Source organism: Lissotriton helveticus, chromosome 1_1 (genome assembly GCF_964261635.1).
Source record: "Lissotriton helveticus chromosome 1_1, aLisHel1.1, whole genome shotgun sequence".
In the NCBI taxonomy this organism is placed as follows: domain Eukaryota; kingdom Metazoa; phylum Chordata; class Amphibia; order Caudata; family Salamandridae; genus Lissotriton; species Lissotriton helveticus.
The window spans coordinates 81460878-81478039 of record NC_136057.1 but is presented as its reverse complement, the minus strand read 5'-3'; the positions used below and the strand labels follow the sequence as shown (position 1 = coordinate 81478039).

Genomic DNA, 17162 nt, shown 5'->3' with positions numbered 1-17162 from the left:
TTGGATTAAAACTTCGGAATATCTCTAATACTCAGAAATCTGGGACAAGCATTTGTTACAAGTACATAAGTCTTTTGTTATATGTGCATATGTCCATAGTTTGTCAAATATACGAGGCAAAACGTCAGAAATTCTTTATTTAACATTTGCACATGATATTGAACAAGTTTGTTTGTTTTAAGAATTAATTCTTTAGATTAAGAGTGATTACAGCTCTGGCATTACGCAGTTTGGTTGTTTTGAAGTGCAGAAATGTATTTACATGAATATACTGCATAAGAGCTGACCGTGAAATACAACTAGGAGAGTTGCGATACTTATTATTTATATTTACAATTGTTTTGTAGCCTACTAACCTTTTCCTTTAAAGATCTCCTTCCCTGCTGTTCTCATCCTACTTTCCCTTCACCCCGCTTGATCACTTCAATCCTCTGTTTAATCTTAATCAGAGTTGAAGGTATCGAGAGATGGGTCATTGTGTCTTCGCTTCAGACCCTGAGGAAGGAAGCTCAAACTTGACAGAATAGTGAGCCCACAAATTTTAATTCCTCCCAGTCTGCCCGAGACTATCCAATGGCCACCTTAGATGATTTAATGAAGGCTATTACACAAATGCAGAGGGATTTAGCGTAAGCTACAAATTTTACGGCACCTCTGTCTGATAAGGTGGATCGCATACAGTAACATGGTACTCCTTTCCCTCAACCCACAACGTCAGCGTCCAGAGTTGAATCACAACCCTCCACTAATAAAGCTGTGAACATTCCTTCGCAAATCCCTCTGGCTCCTCCTGAGCGCTTTTCTAGTGACCCTTCTAAGGTTCAAATATTTTTGATCAGGGAGAATTGCGTTTTACCTGTAGACCTGCTGCCTTTCCAGATCCCCAATCTAGAATCGCCTTTTTGATTTCCTATCTCTTGGGAGATGCAGCAACTTGGGCAGTCCCATTGGTGCGACAGGACAGCCCACTATTGTATAACTGGTGAAGATTCGTAGAGGAATTCACAAAAATATTCAATAGGCGTGCGGTAACTTTGTCAGCAGATCGAGAACTATTGCAATTACGACAAGGAAACAAAGACTTGATTTCATATTTATTGCATTTTAATAGGTTAATAGCCGAGACCTCTTGCACAAATTGATCCTCAACCAACAACATGCCCAGAATTAATAAATCTAACGTTGCGACTAGATCATAGACACTCTGAAAGGAAAACTGACAAAGAAGAAATTCAACAAATCATGTTGGCGATTTGAAAAATCCAAAATACAGCCTAGTGTGTCAGAGTACACTGTTGAACCTATGGAAATAGGAACCCTTCGACAGCCATTGTCCAAAGACGAAAAAGGCACTCAATGCAAGAATAGGCCGTGCTTGTATTGTGGCCGAAAGGGACATTTTGTAAGGACTGTCCAATAAAACTTCAAAGGAAGAATCCTAATAACAAAACAGTGGCAGTAACAACAGATAAAGTATTGGAAAACTGATTTGCCCAAGATGTTTGGAAGGGGTTCTCTTGGGTACCATTGCCTTCCCTTCAATAAATTCACACTCGCCTAGACATTATAATTTTTTTGGACCAATTTAGCTTTGGCGAGATTTTCTTATAACACCAGTAAGCCGATTTATTAAAAAGGCTTTGGCAAGTTTCTTGCTGGCCAGGAGCCAGACAGGGCTCTCTCTTTCAGAATCACTGCATATGGTGTACATTCTGGGGGTAAGTTTAAGACATCTTGTGCATCCCTCCCGGTCTTTAGATCCTGCACTGGGCCACTTGTATTTGAAATCCCAAGTGAAGATTTACCCCTACCTTTCATGATCGGTCTTGGCTGGTTTATAGTCCCCTGACCCGAGTTTTCAGTAGTCCTGTGGGGTTTCCCAGCAAGAGTTGAATCCTTTGTTGTGGAGGCCATAAAATTAATAGAGCACTATGTGGAAGGGGCTCTCTACTTGATGATAGGCCCTGTGGCCTTAGCCCCACAATCCACCTCCCATGTTAGGTATGCCTTAGTCAGGAATTTAACAAACATTAAATTCCTGCGTTAATGCAGAGTTAGCGCGATTTCAATTATCGCTATGCCTTCGCGATATTTTCTCATGCTGTTTTCACAGCTGCGCCTACTTTGCATCTCATTATCGATGCGAGGTGAGGTGTGTGAAAAATGGGAGCTAAGTCAAGGAAACACGCGCTAGCGTGTCCTTGTAAGTAACGCAATATATTTATCGCCACTTTGCGCCCGAAAAACGGACGCTAAAGTGGCGATAAACAACAACAATGCCATTAATGAACTAAAAGGCGCTTTACTCGTCACGTACACCCAGGACTTGGGCTAGATTCCTATTATATATAGAGCATCATATTACACATCAAATACAATAGGTTTTTCTGCAGCGCAATCACTTAACCTACATATTTGAAGGTGTTCTCCTATGTGATAACAAAGTAAAAGATGGCTCAGTGAAATACAATATTTGGGTGAGTTCAAATAGTTCGTTATCATTACCTATGACTACAAATTCCGCTACACATTAGGTTGCAAAATAAAATCAGAGTACTAGAAACGAGGCGTCTTGATGAGCTGCGTGGCAACCTCATGGTCATGGCCGACAGTAACAAGCACGTGTAGGGACCGAGGTGTGTTTTCACACAAAAATTGGATACTATATGGAACTGTTAAAGACTACGGCTCATATCTTGCTAATTTATTCAGATTTTTAGGAAACAGTCCATTTTAAAGGACATTGCACTGGAAAACTTGGTGAAAATCAGATTCGATTCTACAAATGGGTGGGTGAGGTTTACCCAGCTCTTTCTGGTGAATATACAGCACATTTGTAGTTGTAACGCACTTTCCGCCAATATCACAGATGGAAATATCTCCAGTCCTGGGTTTTCGTTTTTATAGGTCATTGTTTTTAGGAGTGTGTTTCCAATTTGTTTGAGTCGCTTGAACGGAGACTACTCACTGCATGCACTAGTTTATTAAACAAGCATTTACAATGCAATAGGTCTCGCAAGGACTTTGTTTTGAGCTATTGCCATTGAAAATATTATTCCTTTTTTTCCTTCCTCAAGTAATGGCATAAATGACAATGACCCCCGCATACAGACATACATAGAAACCGCACTACAAACAGGCACACATGCATGCACACGCTGAGAAACACATGCACCCCGTGAGACAGACATACTAATACATAGAGGCACACGTGATCACACACGCAGGCACACTGAGTCTTTGGGTCTGGCAGACACCCCAGGCTCTGTCGCAATGAGTCGCGGCGCACACATGCTGAGGGGCACTTTAATGATCAAACTCAAGGTGTCACTGTAGAAGGAAGAGGAGTGGAGGCTGACTGGACATTATAAAACTGAAACTGAGGAGTGGCACACGTCTGCAGCATCTACCCAGCCTCCTGAGCTTATGGTGTGTCAAGAACACATACACTGCAGACCTTGGCCCGATGCACCTCCATGCTGAGGGTAAGAGCCACACTTTCCACCATCACCCTCAGGCCCGGGTGGGCGCTGGTAATGAGGATATAGACTCACCATCTGGAAGAAGCTGTAAGTGCCTCCCGGGGAGGTCGTGTACACCCCAGAATGCCAGGGCCCCAGCTTGAGAAGTCAGGAGTGCCAGCAGCCAGTGCCAGCAGCCGTGCCAACAGCCAGGTGCCAGGACTCTTGCATGAACACGCAGAGGTGTGCCTAGAATCACAAAGCAGTGACCAGGCGCCAGGACTCTTGCATGAACACGCAGAGGTGTGCCTAGAATCACACAGCGGTGACCAGGCACCAGGACTCTTGCATGAACACGCAGAGGTGTGCCTAGAATCACACAGCGGTGACCAGGCGCCAGGACTCTTGCATGAACACGCAGAGGTGTGCCTAGAATCACACAGCGGTGACCAGGCGCCAGGACTCTTGCATGAACACGCAGAGGTGTGCCTAGAATCACACGGCGGTGACCAGGCACCAGGACTCTTGCATGAACACGCAGAGGTGTGCCTAGAATCACAGGGCGGTGACCAGGCGCCAGGACCCTTGCATGAACACGCAGAGGTGTGCCTAGAATCACACAGCAGTGACCAGGCACCAGGACTCTTGCATGAACACGCAGAGGTGTGCCTAGAATCACACGGCGGTGACCAGGCACCAGGACTCTTGCATGAACATGCAGAGGTGTGCCTAGAATCACAGGGCGGTGACCAGGCGCCAGGACTCTTGCATGAACACGCAGAGGTGTGCCTAGAATCACACAGCAGTGACCAGGCACCAGGACTCTTGCATGAACACGCAGAGGTGTGCCTAGAATCACACAGCGGTGACCAGGCACCAGGACTCTTGCATGAACACGCAGAGGTGTGCCTAGAATCACAGGGCGGTGACCAGGCGCCAGGACTCTTGCATGAACACGCAGAGGTGTGCCTAGAATCACGCAGCAGTGACCAGGCGCCAGGACTCTTGCATGAACACGCAGAGGTGTGCCTAGAATCACACGGCGGTGACCAGGCGCCAGGACTCTTGCATGAACACGCAGAGGTGTGCCTAGAATCACAGGGCGGTGACCAGGCGCCAGGACTCTTGCATGATCACGCAGAGGTGTGCCTAGAATCACAGGGCGGTGACCAGACGCCAGGACTCTTGCATAATCACGCAGAGGTGTGCCTAGAATCACACGGCGGTGACCAGGCGCCAGGACTCTTGCATGAACACGCAGAGGTGTGCCTAGAATCACAGGGCGGTGACCAGACGCCAGGACTCTTGCATAATCACGCAGAGGTGTGCCTAGAATCACAGGGCGGTGACCAGACGCCAGGACTCTTGCATGATCACGCAGAGGTGTGCCTAGAATCACAGGGCGGTGACCAGGCACCAGGACTCTTGCATGAACACGCAGAGGTGTGCCTAGAATCACACATAGCGGTAACCAGGCACCAGGACTCTTGCATGAACACGCAGAGGTGTGCCTAGAATCACACAGCAGTGACCAGGCACCAGGACTCTTGCATGAACACGCAGAGGTGTGCCTAGAATCACAGGGCGGTGACCAGGCGCCAGGACTCTTGCATGAACACGCAGAGGTGTGCCTAGAATCACACAGCGGTGACCAGGCGCCAGGACTCTTGCATGAACACGCAGAGGTGTGCCTAGAATCACACAGCAGTGACCAGGTACCAGGACTCTTGCATGAACACGCAGAGGTATGGCTAGAATCACGCAGCAGTGACCAGGCGCCAGGACTCTTGCATGAACACGCAGAGGTGTGCCTAGAATCACACGGCGGTGACCAGGCGCCAGGACTCTTGCATGAACACGCAGAGGTGTGCCTAGAATCACAGGGCGGTGACCAGGCGCCAGGACTCTTGCATGAACACGCAGAGGTGTGCCTAGAATCACACAGCGGTGACCAGGCGCCAGGACTCTTGCATGAACACGCAGAGGTGTGCCTAGAATCACAGGGCGGTGACCAGGCGCCAGGACTCTTGCATGATTACGCAGAGGTGTGCCTAGAATCACAGGGCGGTGACCAGGCACCAGGACTCTTGCATGAACACGCAGAGGTGTGCCTAGAATCACCCAGCGGTGACCAGGCGCCAGGACTCTTGCATGAACACGCAGAGGTGTGCCTAGAATCACAGGGCAGTGACCAGGCGCCAGGACTCTTGCATGAACACGCAGAGGTGTGCCTAGAATTGCACAGCGGTGACCAGGCGCCAGGACTCTTGCATGAACACGCAGAGGTGTGCCTAGAATCACAGGGCGGTGACCAGGCGCCAGGACTCTTGCATGATCACGCAGAGGTGTGCCTAGAATCACAGGGCGGTGACCAGACGCCAGGACTCTTGCATAATCACGCAGAGGTGTGCCTAGAATCACAGGGCGGTGACCAGACGCCAGGACTCTTGCATGAACACGCAGAGGTGTGCCTAGAATCACAGGGCGGTGACCAGGCGCCAGGACTCTTGCATGATCACGCAGAGGTGTGCCTAGAATCACAGGGCGGTGACCAGACGCCAGGACTCTTGCATAATCACGCAGAGGTGTGCCTAGAATCACAGGGCGGTGACCAGACGCCAGGACTCTTGCATGAACACGCAGAGGTGTGCCTAGAATCACAGGGCGGTGACCAGGCGCCAGGACTCTTGCATGAACACGCAGAGGTGTGCCTAGAATCACACAGCGGTGACCAGGCGCCAGGACTCTTGCATGAACACGCAGAGGTGTGCCTAGAATCACAGGGCGGTGACCAGGCGCCAGGACTCTTGCATGATCACGCAGAGGTGTGCCTAGAATCACAGGGCGGTGACCAGACACCAGGACTCTTGCATAATCACGCAGAGGTGTGCCTAGAATCACAGGGCGGTGACCAGACGTCAGGACTCTTGCATGAACACGCAGAGGTGTGCCTAGAATCACAGGGCGGTGACCAGACGCCAGGACTCTTGCATAATCACGCAGAGGTGTGCCTAGAATCACAGGGCGGTGACCAGACGCCAGGACTCTTGCATGAACACGCAGAGGTGTGCCTAGAATCACAGGGCGGTGACCAGACGCCAGGACTCTTGCATAATCACGCAGAGGTGTGCCTAGAATCACAGGGCGGTGACCAGACGCCAGGACTCTTGCATGAACACGCAGAGGTGTGCCTAGAATCACAGGGCGGTGACCAGACGCCAGGACTCTTGCATAATCACGCAGAGGTGTGCCTAGAATCACACGGCGGTGACCAGGCGCCAGGACTCTTGCATGAACACGCAGAGGTGTGCCTAGAATCACATGGCGGTGACCAGACGCCAGGACTCTTGCATAATCACGCAGAGGTGTGCCTAGAATCACAGGGCGGTGACCAGACGCCAGGACTCTTGCATGAACACGCAGAGGTGTGCCTAGAATCACAGGGCGGTGACCAGACGCCAGGACTCTTGCATGATCACGCAGAGGTGTGCCTAGAATCACAGGGCGGTGACCAGGCACCAGGACTCTTGCATGAACACGCAGAGGTGTGCCTAGAATCACACATAGCGGTGACCAGGCGCCAGGACTCTTGCATGAACACGCAGAGGTGTGCCTAGAATCACACAGCAGTGACCAGGCACCAGGACTCTTGCATGAACACGCAGAGGTGTGCCTAGAATCACAGGGCGGTGACCAGGTGCCAGGACTCTTGCATGAACACGCAGAGGTGTGCCTAGAATCACACAGCGGTGACCAGGCGCCAGGACTCTTGCATGAACACGCAGAGGTGTGCCTAGAATCACACAGCAGTGACCAGGTACCAGGACTCTTGCATGAACACGCAGAGGTATGCCTAGAATCACGCAGCAGTGACCAGGCGCCAGGACTCTTGCATGAACACGCAGAGGTGTGCCTAGAATCACACGGCGGTGACCAGGCGCCAGGACTCTTGCATGAACACGCAGAGGTGTGCCTAGAATCACAGGGCGGTGACCAGGCGCCAGGACTCTTGCATGAACACGCAGAGGTGTGCCTAGAATCACACAGCGGTGACCAGGCGCCAGGACTCTTGCATGAACACGCAGAGGTGTGCCTAGAATCACAGGGCGGTGACCAGGCGCCAGGACTCTTGCATGATTACGCAGAGGTGTGCCTAGAATCACAGGGCGGTGACCAGGCGCCAGGACTCTTGCATGAACACGCAGAGGTGTGCCTAGAATCACCCAGCGGTGACCAGGCGCCAGGACTCTTGCATGAACACGCAGAGGTGTGCCTAGAATCACAGGGCAGTGACCAGGCGCCAGGACTCTTGCATGAACACGCAGAGGTGTGCCTAGAATTGCACAGCGGTGACCAGGCGCCAGGACTCTTGCATGAACACGCAGAGGTGTGCCTAGAATCACAGGGCGGTGACCAGGCGCCAGGACTCTTGCATGATCACGCAGAGGTGTGCCTAGAATCACAGGGCGGTGACCAGACGCCAGGACTCTTGCATAATCACGCAGAGGTGTGCCTAGAATCACAGGGCGGTGACCAGACGCCAGGACTCTTGCATGAACACGCAGAGGTGTGCCTAGAATCACAGGGCGGTGACCAGGCGCCAGGACTCTTGCATGATCACGCAGAGGTGTGCCTAGAATCACAGGGCGGTGACCAGACGCCAGGACTCTTGCATAATCACGCAGAGGTGTGCCTAGAATCACAGGGCGGTGACCAGACGCCAGGACTCTTGCATGAACACGCAGAGGTGTGCCTAGAATCACAGGGCGGTGACCAGGCGCCAGGACTCTTGCATGAACACGCAGAGGTGTGCCTAGAATCACACAGCGGTGACCAGGCGCCAGGACTCTTGCATGAACACGCAGAGGTGTGCCTAGAATCACAGGGCGGTGACCAGGCGCCAGGACTCTTGCATGATCACGCAGAGGTGTGCCTAGAATCACAGGGCGGTGACCAGACGCCAGGACTCTTGCATAATCACGCAGAGGTGTGCCTAGAATCACAGGGCGGTGACCAGACGTCAGGACTCTTGCATGAACACGCAGAGGTGTGCCTAGAATCACAGGGCGGTGACCAGACGCCAGGACTCTTGCATAATCACGCAGAGGTGTGCCTAGAATCACAGGGCGGTGACCAGACGCCAGGACTCTTGCATGAACACGCAGAGGTGTGCCTAGAATCACAGGGCGGTGACCAGACGCCAGGACTCTTGCATAATCACGCAGAGGTGTGCCTAGAATCACAGGGCGGTGACCAGACGCCAGGACTCTTGCATGAACACGCAGAGGTGTGCCTAGAATCACAGGGCGGTGACCAGACGCCAGGACTCTTGCATAATCACGCAGAGGTGTGCCTAGAATCACACGGCGGTGACCAGGCGCCAGGACTCTTGCATGAACACGCAGAGGTGTGCCTAGAATCACATGGCGGTGACCAGACGCCAGGACTCTTGCATAATCACGCAGAGGTGTGCCTAGAATCACAGGGCGGTGACCAGACGCCAGGACTCTTGCATGATCACGCAGAGGTGTGCCTAGAATCACAGGGCGGTGACCAGGCACCAGGACTCTTGCATGAACACGCAGAGGTGTGCCTAGAATCACACATAGCGGTGACCAGGCGCCAGGACTCTTGCATGAACACGCAGAGGTGTGCCTAGAATCACACAGCAGTGACCAGGCACCAGGACTCTTGCATGAACACGCAGAGGTGCGCCTAGAATCACAGGGCGGTGACCAGGCGCCAGGACTCTTGCATGAACACGCAGAGGTGTGCCTAGAATCACACAGCGGTGACCAGGCGCCAGGACTCTTGCATGAACACGCAGAGGTGTGCCTAGAATCACACAGCGGTGACCAGGTACCAGGACTCTTGCATGAACACGCAGAGGTATGCCTAGAATCACGCAGCAGTGACCAGGCGCCAGGACTCTTGCATGAACACGCAGAGGTGTGCCTAGAATCACAGGGCGGTGACCAGACGCCAGGACTCTTGCATAATCACGCAGAGGTGTGCCTAGAATCACAGGGCGGTGACCAGACGCCAGGACTCTTGCATGAACACGCAGAGGTGTGCCTAGAATCACAGGGCGGTGACCAGGCGCCAGGACTCTTGCATGAACACGCAGAAGTGTGCCTAAAATCACAGGGCGGTGACCAGGCGCCAGGACTCTTGCATGAACACGCAGAGGTGTGCCTAGAATCACAGGGCGGTGACCAGACGCCAGGACTCTTGCATGAACACGCAGAGGTGTGCAGCTCCTGCCCGGTCTGTGTCTCAGGAGAGCAGGGCTTTAAGTGGGCCGGGTCGGTCCGGGTCTGAGCACCGGCAGTTTTTTTTTGGGGCCCTCGAAACGGGTCTCTATCGGGCTCTATTTTCCCAGCTGGCAAAGGTAGTCCGTTCTTTATTTTTTTTTTCCAGACCCGTTTCGAGGGCCCCAAAAAAAACTGCCGGTGCTCAGACTCTGCCTCTGCTCACTTAAAGCCCTGGCGGTTGCTGCTCCTTTAGGAAACCTGCTGGGACATTTTGCACTACTGCAGTGAGAGCTCCGTTTCCTCACTCAGTAGTAGTCACGGCATGACGTCCACGGCACGACGTCATGACGTCATGCCAGGTGAGCTTTGTTGGAGGAAGGGAAATCCTTTAAGAGAGCCATTTTCTCTCAGGATTTCCCTTCTCTCCTCTCTTTCCAGCAGAAGCAACGTCGTGGTGGTGCCAGCGCGGGACCTTTACCATCGCAGGAGCAACGTCGTGGATGATAAAAAACTGAAGAGGCAGAGGCCCCCAGGCAGCCAGCTCCAGCACGACCTACCGACCTTCACTTGATGAATTTGCGCCGTGTTTAGAACTGGAGAGGTCGGGGAAATTCGTTTCAGCATTTTTCACCTGTGAAGCCCCATCCTTGATCGGTAAGTGCAGTGGGTTATCCCCACAGTTTGATTATAATCATTTTTTTGTTTCAGCTTGCATAATGTGTAGATTCTAGTCACAAACTTGCATCTTTGTTTTTTATGCGTGTTTTGTTATTGACAGCCAAGTGCCTCCTGGCAAGGGACTGTACTCTGCAACGAATTATTTTGTCACTTTTAGTTAAAAGGGTACGTCGAAAAACTGTACAGTTTTAGTTGGGAGAAAGTCACGGGGGTGGGGGGATTAAAGGGACTGTACAGGTCGTGAGGGCCTGTATCTGCGCTGGAGGGGTGGGGAGGGCCTGTATCTGTGCTGGAGGGGTGGCGAGGGCCTGTGTGTGCGAGGTGGTGAGGGCCTGTATCTGTGCTGGAGGGGTGGCGAGGGCCTGTATCTGTGCTGGAGGGGTGGGGAGGGCCTGTGTCTGTGCTGGAGGGGTGGCGAGGGCCGGTATCTGTGCTGGAGGGGTGGCGAGATCCTGTGTCTGCTGGAGGGGTGGGGAGGGCCTGTGTCTGCTGGAGGGGTGGGGAGGGCCTGTGTCTGCTGGAGGGGTGGGGAGGGCCTGTGTCTGCTGGAGGGGTGGCGAGGGCCTGTATCTGTGCTGGAGGGGTGGCGAGGGCCTGTGTCTGTGCTGGAGTGGTGGGGAGGGCCTGTGTCTGTGCTGGAGGGGTGGCGAGGGCCTGTATCTGTGCTGGAGGGGTGGCGAGGGCCTGTGTCTGTGCTGGAGGGGTGGGGAGGGCCTGTGTCTGCGCTGGAGGGGTGGCGAGGGCCTGTGTCTGTGCTGGAGGGGTGGGGAGGGCCTGTGTCTGTGCTGGAGGGGTGGGGAGGGCCTGTATCTGTGCTGGAGGGGTGGAGAGGGCCTGTATCTGTGCTGGAGGGGTGGCGAGGGCCTGTGTCTGTGCTGGAGGGGTGGGGAGGGCCTGTGTCTGTGCTGGAGGGGTGGGGAGGGCCTGTGTCTGTGCTGGAGGGGTGGCGAGGGCCTGTGTCTGCTGGAGGGGTGGCGAGGGCCTGTGTCTGTGCTGGAGGGGTGGCGAGGGCCTGTGTCTGTGCTGGAGGGGTGGGGAGGGCCTGTGTCTGTGCTGGAGGGGTGGCGAGGGCCTGTGTCTGCTGGAGGGGTGGGGAGGGCCTGTGTCTGCTGGAGGGGTGGCGAGGGCCTGTATCTGTGCTGGAGGGGTGGCGAGGGCCTGTGTCTGTGCTGGAGTGGTGGGGAGGGCCTGTGTCTGTGCTGGAGGGGTGGCGAGGGCCTGTATCTGTGCTGGAGGGGTGGCGAGGGCCTGTGTCTGTGCTGGAGGGGTGGGGAGGGCCTGTGTCTGTGCTGGAGGGGTGGCGAGGGCCTGTCTGCTGGAGGGGTGGGGAGGGCCTGTGTCTGTGCTGGAGGGGTGGGGAGGGCCTGTGTCTGTGCTGGAGGGGTGGCGAGGGCCTGTGTCTGTGCTGGAGGGGTGGGGAGGGCCTGTGTCTGTGCTGGAGGGGTGGCGAGGGCCTGTGTCTGTGCTGGAGGGGTGGCGAGGGCCTGTGTCTGTGCTGGAGGGGTGGGGAGGGCCTGTGTCTGCTGGAGGGGTGGCGAGGGCCTGTGTCTGTGCTGGAGGGGTGGCGAGGGCCTGTGTCTGTGCTGGAGGGGTGGCGAGGGCCTGTGTGTGCGAGGTGGTGAGGGCCTGTGTCTGTGCTGGAGGGGTGGGGAGGGCCTGTGTCTGTGCTGGAGGGGTGGCGAGGGCCTGTGTCTGTGCTGGAGGGGTGGGGAGGGCCTGTGTCTGTGCTGGAGGGGTGGCGAGGGCCTGTGTCTGTGCTGGAGGGGTGGCGAGGGCCTGTGTGTGCGAGGTGGTGAGGGCCTGTGTCTGTGCTGGAGGGGTGGGGAGGGCCTGTGTCTGTGCTGGAGGGGTGGCGAGGGCCTGTGTCTGTGCTGGAGGGGTGGCGAGGGCCTGTGTGTGCGAGGTGGTGAGGGCCTGTGTCTGTGCTGGAGGGGTGGGGAGGGCCTGTGTCTGTGCTGGAGGGGTGGCGAGGGCCTGTGTCTGTGCTGGAGGGGTGGGGAGGGCCTGTGTCTGTGCTGGAGGGGTGGGGAGGGCCTGTGTCTGTGCTGTAGAGGTGGTGAGGGCCTGTGTCTGTGCTGTAGAGGTGGTGAGGGCCTATGTCTGTGCTGGAGGGGTGGGGAGGGGAGGGCTTGCGTCTGTACTGGAGAACTAAGTAATGTTCTGATTTGTTACCTTTGCCTCAAATTGTAAAGCGCTCTGGTATCCTTCGGGATCAAGTTTGTGCTATGTAAAACTTTATAAATTAATTTTAAAACAAATCCTGTGAGCAGCAGTTCACCCTAACAGGGCCATACATCCTGCTCAGTTTATCAAGAGGGCAGCTCCCAGGCAGTTGGAGAGCTGAAGGCCATGCGCATCCATCATTGTTATTTTGTTGAGAGGGCACAGATAGCAGTGGATTGCCTTGTAGTTTTTTCGAATTTGATGTCCTCTCTGAGCCATGTCTGGCAGTAAAAGGGGGTTTTAGCATTGTACAAACTTCAGCAAAACTCAGAACTTAAATCAAGGTTTATGTTGAGCCAGAGATCCCCTGTATATTTCCCAAAGATTTCTTAATGCTTACATTTAATGGCGCACCTTCCCGCGCGCCCATTCCTGGCAACCCAGATGGTAATTAGGACGTTTTTGCTTTCCAGTCTGCCATTGACATGGTTAGGTGTCTGCCTGTCTGAAGAGCCATTCTTGTTGGATAGCCATGTGTGCCTGTGACCTTCAAGTGCTTTGTGTACTCTGGGGATGAAGGGCAAGTAACCTGTCCTGTGAAAAGTAGGGAGAGATTTCTCCCCATATTTTGCCATATATGGTTGATCTTTCCTATATCCTTTAACCATCAAACCACCAAACGTTAGAGTGCTGCCACAAATTATGTTCTCTTTTGTAGAGCTGGTAGGCTTGCTAGTTAGCACCCCAAAGGCTTTCCATGATTCAGAGTAAGGTCCGATGACTATCGTGTAGTGAACATGCCCCTCTGAAAAAGACTTGCAGAAATTTCCGTAAATCCTTCAGCTTCGAGTTGGTAAGATATTAAAATGTGTACCACTGTTTTCACAACTGAAACTTTTTCTATTTTGTAAGAAATATGAAATGTCCATTCACTACACTTTCTGCTGGAGTGTTCTTGAGAGCCTGGCCTGGTTAAGGCATTTTGTTTTGTTCTGGTTCAGACTCCTGCCCACAGCAGCGTTCCACCATCATAGCTGAAGAAAGGAATGGATTTGCTGATGTTGCTTCAAGCGACATCTCCTTCCAAGGTGTTCTGGCTGCAGACCACCTGAGACACATCTTTAGGTTCTGAGGTGGTAGAGTTAATCCTATCCAGAGAGCTGTGGTGGATGCAATGTGGCAGATTGATGTCAGTGCCTCAGGATATTCATTATACTGTGCAGTGATATACAAATATACAAGGATGGCAATGCCTAGGAGTGTTCTTTATATTGTGCAGTGAGGTAGGAAGAGAGCAGTGCCTACGGGTACTCTTTATTCCATGCAGTGACGCAGTATGATGGCAGTGCCTCTGGATATTATTTATTCCATGCAGTGATGCAGTAGTCTATTCCTGCTTTGTGGGTTTGTTCTGTGGGTTTAGTATTGTTTGTGTTCTGGGGTAGGGTGCTACTCGCCGAAAAAGCAATTCAACACCTTGGGGTTAGCAAGTGCTATATAAATGTATACCTTTTCCCTCTCAATCCAAATGACTAACACATCCACCACTCAAATTACTTTCATATTTCACTATACTAATTTGCCACTAATCCTTTATGGATTTCGTAGTAGCATGCTACTCGCCGAAAAAGCGATGCAACGCCTCATCAGGGGTAGTAAGTGTGACATAAATCAAAATACTATACATTGGGCCTTAGCAGGGAGTATGTGTGTGGGAGGACTGTGCAGGCAGTGTGTACCGGCATCCATGTGTGAGGCAGCGAACAAGTCCCATGTATGCAAATCAGGAAGGAGTAAGTAGACTGGAGTACAGTACATACAGATGAACCAGTGCCATCTTAAGGACTTTTGGAGACCCGGGGAAGACTTATTTTGGATTCTCCAGATCAGGAAAACCTTACAACTTCACTGCACAATGAGAGATACTTTCAGGAACAGCACAAAATGAAGAGTAACATCTGCCTGCCAAATGGCACTTCAATTAAACATTGTTGATCACTGGCGTAAACTATTCAATTTTTGTTGCAGATAAGAGGCTCAATATTCTATTTTCGTGAAGGAAGGCCTTATCACCTGGAAACCAAAATCAGCAGAGGAAACCAGCAGAGCAAGATTTTCTTTTCTTTTTCAGATATACCAGTCCAGCCTCCAAGAAGGAAGTTCTACATTTACCATGGCTACTAGTAGCTTATCTGCTTCTGCTCTGAAGCGCAAGTCTATGCAGTCTTCAATGATTGACTTCCTACCGTCACTGAAGCGCCAGCGTGTTACAGGGGAGTCTTGTCCAGTGCAACCAACTAGTGATGAAGCTAGTAAAACCCAGCAAGAGTCTGAGAGGGACAGTCCACCATTAGAAAAACTTCAACGTGTGCCAGATAAAGAAACTGTCAAACTCCCTGACTGCTGGAACACTAAACAGTGGTATTACTTTCAGGAGGAATATAAATGGTTGTATCTTAAGTCAGGCAATATTGGATGTTCTTCCTGTAAACGGGCTAAATCAACAGGTCTTTCAGTGCACAATAACACCCAAGGCATGCGTGTAAGTAAAGTGTGGGCAGATGGCGAGGTTGGTCCTTCCGGTGACGGAAAAGCTTTCAGGCAGAAACAGCTCAGGAAGAAGATTATGGAGCATAAGGCGAGCGCTGGTCACTTGGCAGCTGAGGACATTCTTACAGCTCAGCAGAAAAATACATTGGTGGTGGCAGTACACGAATGTAATGCAAAACATATGGAGAGCACATGCAGGGTATTTGACACTGCCTACTACTTGGCAAAAAAAGATCGCCCTTTCACTGACCACCCTGATCTAATTCTCCTTCAGGCAAAGAATGGCAGCGCAATGGGACGTGTTTTGCACAGCAATGTGACTGCAACTGAAATAATAAAACACATTGCATTGGAAATGCAACAAAGATTGGTCTGTTATATCAGACAACACAAACCAAAGATCACAGTATTAATTGATGAGAGCACTTCTATTAGCAATGCTTCTACCTTGATCATCTACCTCCGTGGCATTTTTGGAAATGAAAGTACCCCAGTGACCATCTATTTCGGCCTCCTGGAGCTGGCAGAAACTAATGCTATTGGCGTAAAGACCGCTCTCCTAAGCTACTTTGAAAAAGTTGGACTCACAAAAAGTCTGCTTCATGATATCTTGATTGCGGTATGTACTGATGGAGCAGCAGTTATGTTTGGTAAAAAAGGAGGAGTAGTAGCATTGTTGAAATCAGAATTTCCAAATCTTGTACTGACATGGCACTGTTTGGCTCACAGACTAGAACTTGCTGTGGCAGATACAGTTGATGAGGTTGGAGGGGTCAATCACTTCAAGATTTTCATGGACTCATTGTATGCCACATACAGCATGTCACCAAAAAACCAGACAGAGCTAAATCTTGCCGCCAGCGAGCTATGTGTACAGCTTCAGAAGATAGGGAAAATGCTTGATACTAGATGGGTAGCATCCAGTTACAGATCTGTGAAAGCTGTTTGGAACTGCTTCCCTGCCTTGTGCAAACATTTTGAGAATGCTTCTAAAGACCCATCCAGACCCATAAGAGACCGGAGTAAGTATGAACGTCTCTTGAAGAAGCTTACATCCTATTCTTTCATCAGAGATTTGGGGGTAATGTGTGATGCACTTCAAGAGCTCAAAGACTTATCACTCTCCTTACAGAAGAGGGATATTACAATTGTTAATGCCCACAGACTTTTGGTTAGTCAAGTACGCATATTTATAGCAATGAAGGACTCCCCAGGGGAGTTTGCATCTGCGGCTCAGAGAGCAGTGGACGAGGGCAAATTCAAGAATGTTCCTCTTTCCCATGGTAGAAGCAACTCTGTTGCCCTTAATCAAAATCAGTTTTACCAAAGCCTGTCTGTAAATATAAATAAACGATGTGCCCCGGATTCTGAGAAAGAACTTATAGCCAGCTTCAGTGTGCTAGATGCAAGCAACTTGCCTTCTGGTGATGAATGTATTCTTTATGGGGAAACAGATATCCAGAAACTGTGTTCAGAGTTTCAGCTGCCAGCAAGAGATACTATCCAAGCTTTTAGACTTTTCAAAGATTTTGGTGGAAAGAAAACCCCTGAAGCATTAAAAAAGTTAGTCGTTTGCATGGAAACCCTGCCAGCAAGTAATGCGGATTGCGAGAGAGGTTTCAGCGCAATGAACTTAATTGCTTGTCCAACAAGGGCCTCTCTTCTTGTAGAGACCATTTCTTCATGCCTATGGGTAAAACTCAATGGTCCTCCATTTGAAACATTTGATGCAAAGCTGTATGTGAAGAGTTGGCTTGCAAAAGGTAGACGGTCCGCTGAAGAAAATTGTTGTGAGAAACCCCAGCAAAATAATCACACTGAATATCTTCAAGGGTTTTGGGGAATCCTGCAATAGATTTCTAAGTAATATAAATAATTTTTACATGTTTTTTTAAAGTGTTTGGTATTTGTATGGCTTATACTTAATAAATATACTTTTTTTCCTATTTTATTATCCTTTGCTGGATGCAACTTCATGATTTTCTTAAGCACACAATGCTAGTTATCTTGATTTAGACCACGCCCCTACTCGGATAGACCACGCCCCTACTTGGAT

The 17162-nt window shown here is 51.3% G+C and overlaps 1 protein-coding gene across 1 annotated transcript; it reads left to right on the top strand.

Moving 5' to 3' along the window:
- The first annotated feature begins 14729 nt into the window (after positions 1–14729).
- Positions 14730–16961, top strand: LOC144758747 (E3 SUMO-protein ligase KIAA1586-like). The gene has a single exon (XM_078646447.1). It carries the CDS (start codon positions 14730–14732, stop codon positions 16959–16961), a length of 2232 nt encoding a protein of 743 aa, XP_078502573.1.
- The last annotated feature ends 201 nt before the right edge of the window (positions 16962–17162 follow it).